Below are 6006 nucleotides of genomic sequence, written 5' to 3'. Positions count from 1 at the left end.
AAAGACTTTGCTGCCTTCAGCCAGCTGAATTCATCTTGTTGCCATCCCCCTGTGTGTGAAGGTCCCTGTGTGTCCAGACTACTCTTGGCCATTTAAAAAGCACAGAATAAACCTTTGTGGGTTTGTTTTCTTGAAATCTGGAGTTTTTGCTTTTTGTGATTTTGTTTTTCCTGAACAAACAAAGCTAAAATTGCTTTTTAGATCTCATACAGAACTTTTGTTGGTCGGTGCTAAATTTTTGAACACACTATTTCTGTAATAATTTGAGGAGCTGCAAACGTTACAGAAAGACAAGATTTAAAGAGTGTAGTGAACCAATGAGTTTTCTTTATTCAACAGCACTTGGGGTCATTTTATTTTCCTGACATGTTGATCACATTATAGTAACTTTGCCTGCAACAGTCTGAGGTTTTGAACTGTACTGATCACGATGATCAGATCATGACTTTACTATAAGCTCTTTCACAGAATATGAATCATGTCTCGTTATGGCTCCACCCATAAGAGAATTCAGGTGTTGACCTGATTCCATTTGGCTTTAGTTGACAGATTAGTGGGTTGTAGGTAGAATAAATGGTCCAAAATGATGCATCAGAATCCCCATCCTAATTCTAAGTATCTATCTGGAGCGGAGAAGAAAACCAGCAGAGCAGTGTGCATCTGCAGGAGTCAGACTCTATCACAGACAGAAGTCTGAGTTGTGAAGAGAAGCTCGACACACAATACTGCTGTTCAGAGTGGCTTTATGTAATCTACCTGGACAAATTAACAGGAACATACAGATTCAGTTGTGTGATATAGCAAAAGAAGCAGAAGAATTAGAACAGTCAAAATAAGAACATTTACATAGAAACATAAATTATAAAGAAACAGAATAACATTTATATTTGAGTTTAGATGAAATTGATAACAATTTTACTACAATGAATACATTTGCTGTAGATCCTCCTTGCAGATGGAATCCTTCCTCATTTTCCAGTTTGATGTCAGGTGATATCTCTCTGTCACATCAGCTGTGTCATTCCTTCAAGCTTCATAGAGTTTCCTCTACTGTAATACTTAACACTTTAACCAGAAATACCTGCTGTTCTGTACTTGGTACTTTTAGAGCTTCTTTAGCATCTGTAAGAGTCTGTGCGAAATGAGGACAGACCTGAGGCCACAGACGTCCTATAAGAGACAATCTGAGCTGCTGTTCCCAAAACTACTGATCTGTTTCAGTTTAACACTATACCTATAATAATTATGTCTAAAGAATCAACATGGGATCAATAGTTTAGCATTATGCATTATTATTATTTTATGTCTTTACTACAGGAAGTAATGGAGTAAGACGCAATATCTGGTAGGAATCTGAACTTTATAGTGGTATCTTATGAGCTTCTAGACTCTCCCCTTTATAAAGGCTAGAAAATATAATATAGATATATCAGAGGCATAAATTTGATTTAATATGCAATTCTACTGACAAAAAAGAATAAAGTACACATCTTCTGATTAATGTTCATTTTGCAGAAAATTTACAAAAAAAATAATTCAGCAAAGAGAAATGGGGATATTAATGCTTATATTTTGAAGAAATGCTCAAGTGTTTGGGGAGCAAACCCAGTCTGTGTGGTTGTTTTTGAAAAACTGAGGTCATTTTTGACTTTACTCCTCTCCACTAGATGGTAGTAATGCAGTACTACTTGGTTTTCAGCAGCTGCTGGAATCTTAAATATTTCAAGGCCAAAAGCTTGAAAACACGGCTTGTTGGAGAAAAAGCGTGAGTTATTAAATGATTTGTCTGTATTTTAAGGAACATTTAGTTTTCATGTTTCAAACTCATTTATCAGGACACATGAAGAAACTTCGGTGTTTTTTCTTTTATTTAAATACATTTGTATCAAATCTCGAGGACAACTTCTCATTTGTCTGTAATGAAGCTGCTTTACTGCAGAAAGTCATGTGGACTCAGACTGACTGACAGAGATGTTTCTGCTCTAAACATGAACTCTGTCATTTCTGGAGTTCCAGGAAAACTGCCTCAGTTTCCATCAGATTATTCCCACTTTTCTTCATCAGATTTCACACAGACTCTGGAATGAATACAAAAGAATCAAGATGTTTTATTGTCAAATCAACATAAACAGCTTTTCTACAAATACAGAGACATGAAAATACAAATCTTCAATCCAAAGTTGTCAAATGAATCAAAAAGAAAAAAAGAACAAAGTTGTAAATGTTCTTCTTTCTACAAACACAATCTCCTCCTTCCGTTTGTTCTCTTGTAGTTTCTGTGTAGAACAAACAGAGAAAGTCTTTGATTGTGACGTCACTGATTCCATTTGTGTTGCAGCTTCCATCAGTTCACATAACAACAACACAAAAACATGAACACATTTGTATGAAATTTATATTCAAACAGCAAAATCCGAAAGTTCAAAGACATAAAAAAAGATTTTATTCCAAAAAGTTTGAGATTCATCTTCAAAAATGTTTCAAATCCACATTCTATGTCTAACTACAAACACGACTCCACAGAATATTAACTGAAAAAATTTTGATTCAAAATGATAGAAAGCAGAGAAATCACAAAAAAATCACACTTCTTTCAGCAACTTTAAGAATTATTTGAGTTTACAGAACTCTGCTGTGTCTCCAACAGCATGACCCATCCACACTCCAGCATAGAGCGGCTGAGTGAATGTGGTCTGGACTCTGTGGAGGAGAGTCATGCTTTCAGAGATGCTGTAGAAGGACAGAACACCTGCTCTGTGATCCAGGTACACTCCTATTCTGGAGGAAACACGAGCTAAGGTTGTGGTTTGAATCTCTTTGTGAAGAAATGAAAATTTGTCAGGAGAAAGACTTAATGCCCAAGATTTGTCATTAAAACCAAATCTGCTGTCATATTCAGATCTGATGATGTTCTCGTATGCGACTGCTACATAAACATATTTTCCTCTCCACTCCACCTCCCAGTAACAACGTCCAGTCAGACTCTCTCTACTCAGAACCTGAAACCATCTATCTAGATGATCAGAATCAGACTGAGGTTCTTCCATCAATCTAACTTTTCTGTTCTCCTCTGACACTAACAGTCGTCTGTGTGCTGTGTTTGGATCCAGTGTGATTTGACATGAATATTTTAAGAAGTCAGCTCTGCTCGTTGGTTCTGGTTCTGATTCTGGTTCTGGTAGTAAAACATCCACATAAGTGACTGTCGGTGAGATGCTCGTCCATTCCTCTCTCAGAATGTCCTGCAGTTTGTCTCTGAGCTCTGACACAGCTGCTGTCACCTCCTCAAAGTATCTCAGAGGACGGACATTGATGCTGGATGAGTGTGTGGACTCTCTGAGTGGTGGCAGTGAGGGGTAGTTGAGCAGAAACTGGCTGTGATCCTCTGTGAGTGAGAGCTGCTTCAGCTCAGCGTCTCTCCTCTTCAGCTCAGTAATCTCCCTTTTAAATTCTTTTTGAAGATCTTTGACTCGACTCACTTCAGTTAGCCGCTGGGATCGGATTTGTTTCTTCACATCACAGCTTCTTTTCTGGATGAGACGGATCATCTGAGTGAAGATCTTCTCACTGTCCTTCACTGTTTGATCAGCAGAGTGATTGATGGCCTCCACCTCCTGTTGAAGCAGCTTCACCTCTTTCTCTCGGTCCTGGATTCTCTGCTGGATTTGTTGTTGACTCTCCTCCAGATCTCTCTGCCTCTCAGTCCTTTCTGCTGCAGCTGAGACTGTGGTGTGTCCTCTATGTTCATCCACAGAGCAGAGATAACAGATACACTTCTGATCAGTACGACAGAACATCTTCATCACCTCTTCATGAATGGAGCAGATGTTCTGCTGCAGGTTCTTGGAGGGTTCCTCCAACTTGTGTTTCTTGAATGCAGCTTCATCCAAATGAGGTTGAAGGTGTTTCTCACAGTAAGAGGCCAGACAGATCAAACAGGACCTGATGGCTTTTAGTTTTCTTCCAGAGCAGACATCACAGGACACATCTTCAGGTCCAGCATAGCAGTGATCAGCAGGAGCAGCTTGGAGTCCAGTCTTCTTCAGCTGATCCATTAAAGCTGCAAACATAACATTTTTCTCCAGAATAGGTCTCGGTGTGAAGGTCTTCCTACACTGAGGACAGCTGTAGATATTCTCCTCTCCATCCCAGAATCGTTGAATACACTTCATGCAGTAGCTGTGTCCACAGGGAATAGTCACCGGATCCTTCAGCAGATCCAGACAGATGGAACAGCTGAAGGTTTCTTCATCCAGATCGACTCCTTTCTGCGCCATTTCTCCTCTCAAATACAAAGACTGTGTGAGTTTCACTTCCTCACAAACAGGTTTGACTCTGATCCTCCTATCAGATGTGTTCACTATGAGTTCAGTCAATCAGCTTCTTTCTTCTCTACCAGTTGGTTCCGCCCATCATGTGAGAGCAGACCTGTAGGAAATATGCAAACAACCTGGAATTGAGGTAGAAAGTCTGATGGTGACTTTTCAAAAATTTTCACTCAAATATTTTTTCAGTTTAAAACATCTAGCTACAAGGGTGCAAAGAGACGGCAGATCCTTCTTTCAAAAATCTTTGCTACACACATTTCTCCCAAATTTTTGAGCCTATATTAGTTTCATTATCTTTAGTTTACATGTCTCAAGTTTGAGGTTGTGTGAAAGAAATTGTTTTATTCTTATCATTGTTTAAATGTATTTTAGAATGTTAACCCAAACTGTAGCTTACAGATGTTAAGTGTCCTGTCCTGCTTACTTTCCCACGCAAGGATGAAAGGGTTTATGATACACTGTCCCCAGCAGGAGGGCAGGATGCTGATTGAATGTAAACATTCCCAAATGGTTCCTTACATGACACCTCCCATCAACTATTTGACTGTGCTTCTTTGTTGAACCTCCAATGAACATTTGACTTTGCTTCTTTGTTTGAATGTTGTAACCTCCCACTTGTGCTTTCCGATAAAAGAAGCGAGGCAAGGATCAGTTCTTTAAGGAAGGATGATGGCACAATCTTCCCATCATACTTGTTCCTTCCTTATGCATAAGTAACTTTGCTTGTTGGTTTGGTCATTTTACTGAGTTCTTTTTCTCTCTAGTGTCGAGGTGAATTTCCCTGACATTCTTTGGTCCTTCGAGCCGGATCACAACACATCTGCATCCTGGGAGCGGACCTGATTTCTCCCCACCTCCTTATCAGGAGCCAACTGCTCCCCAAACAACTAGGTTTTACCCATCGCTGACTGATTTAAACAAACCAGACAAAATAAATAAATAAATAAAAGGATTTCATATTGGATAAAGAAACATTACATAGATCTGTCTACAGGAGCACTACAACAGTTTATGAATTTTGCTATTCATGCAGAAAAAGTAGTGGTGAATAAAAAGAAATATAGGGCTCAAGGTGAAGATACATTTTGGCAGGATGAGAGCAGTGATGTGTTTTTTAGACGGAAAATAAGAAGAGGTAGAAGTTGTGGACGTGGCCAAGGGCGTGGCCGTGGAAGAGGACATTTTAGAGGAAAGTTTAGAGGAAGTAGCAACAGAGGGTCAGAGCAGGTTGGTTGGATGTTGGACTTGTGGACAGAGAGATCATTGGGCAAAAGATTGTCCTGAAAAGCAGAAATCTGATTGACTATATGATAGGAAAATTAAAAGATAAGAGGTGAACCTGAGTCAGAAACTCAACCAGTTTGTGATGAATTTTTAGATCTCACTGAGTTGTGTCTAATGGAAAAAGGAAAAAACATATGAGGAGATATGACAGAGCACTGAGTAAACTATGGCAGCAAAAATGCACAGTAAATTATTTTTACTGGAAAGATGAAACTAGTTTTTGTATTGGGACAGCTATACTAGACGCAAAACTAGAACATGATATTTTTTATCAGTACGGAAGAGAAACCTATTTTGCAGAAGTTTGTATACAAATGGGAAGCTATTTTTAAAAAATCAACTTGTAACCGGAGGGCTGACTACATTTGATGATAAACCAGAGAGTTACCTTAGT

At 38.9% G+C, this 6006-nt stretch overlaps 1 protein-coding gene across 1 annotated transcript; it reads right to left on the bottom strand.

Annotated features, from left to right (window-relative positions):
- Positions 1-1634: 1634 nt before the first annotated feature.
- LOC112140611 (tripartite motif-containing protein 16-like) lies at positions 1635-4281 on the bottom strand. The gene has a single exon (XM_024263613.2). The coding sequence runs from the start codon at positions 4275-4277 to the stop codon at positions 2610-2612; it is 1668 nt and encodes a 555-aa protein (XP_024119381.1). The 5' UTR covers positions 4278-4281; the 3' UTR covers positions 1635-2609.
- Between the last annotated feature and the right edge of the window lie 1725 nt (positions 4282-6006).

The sequence above is a fragment of the Oryzias melastigma genome, linkage group LG17 (genome assembly GCF_002922805.2).
Source record: "Oryzias melastigma strain HK-1 linkage group LG17, ASM292280v2, whole genome shotgun sequence".
Taxonomy (NCBI): domain Eukaryota; kingdom Metazoa; phylum Chordata; class Actinopteri; order Beloniformes; family Adrianichthyidae; genus Oryzias; species Oryzias melastigma.
Note: the sequence above shows the minus strand (reverse complement) of the source record. Positions and strands in the feature narration are given on the sequence as shown.

Bases quoted from the DNA above. Each gene is read 5' to 3' on its own strand.
- LOC112140611 (XM_024263613.2), bottom strand. From the start codon at position 4,277: ATGGCGCAGAAAGGAGTCGATCTGGATGAAGAAACCTTCAGCTGTTCC.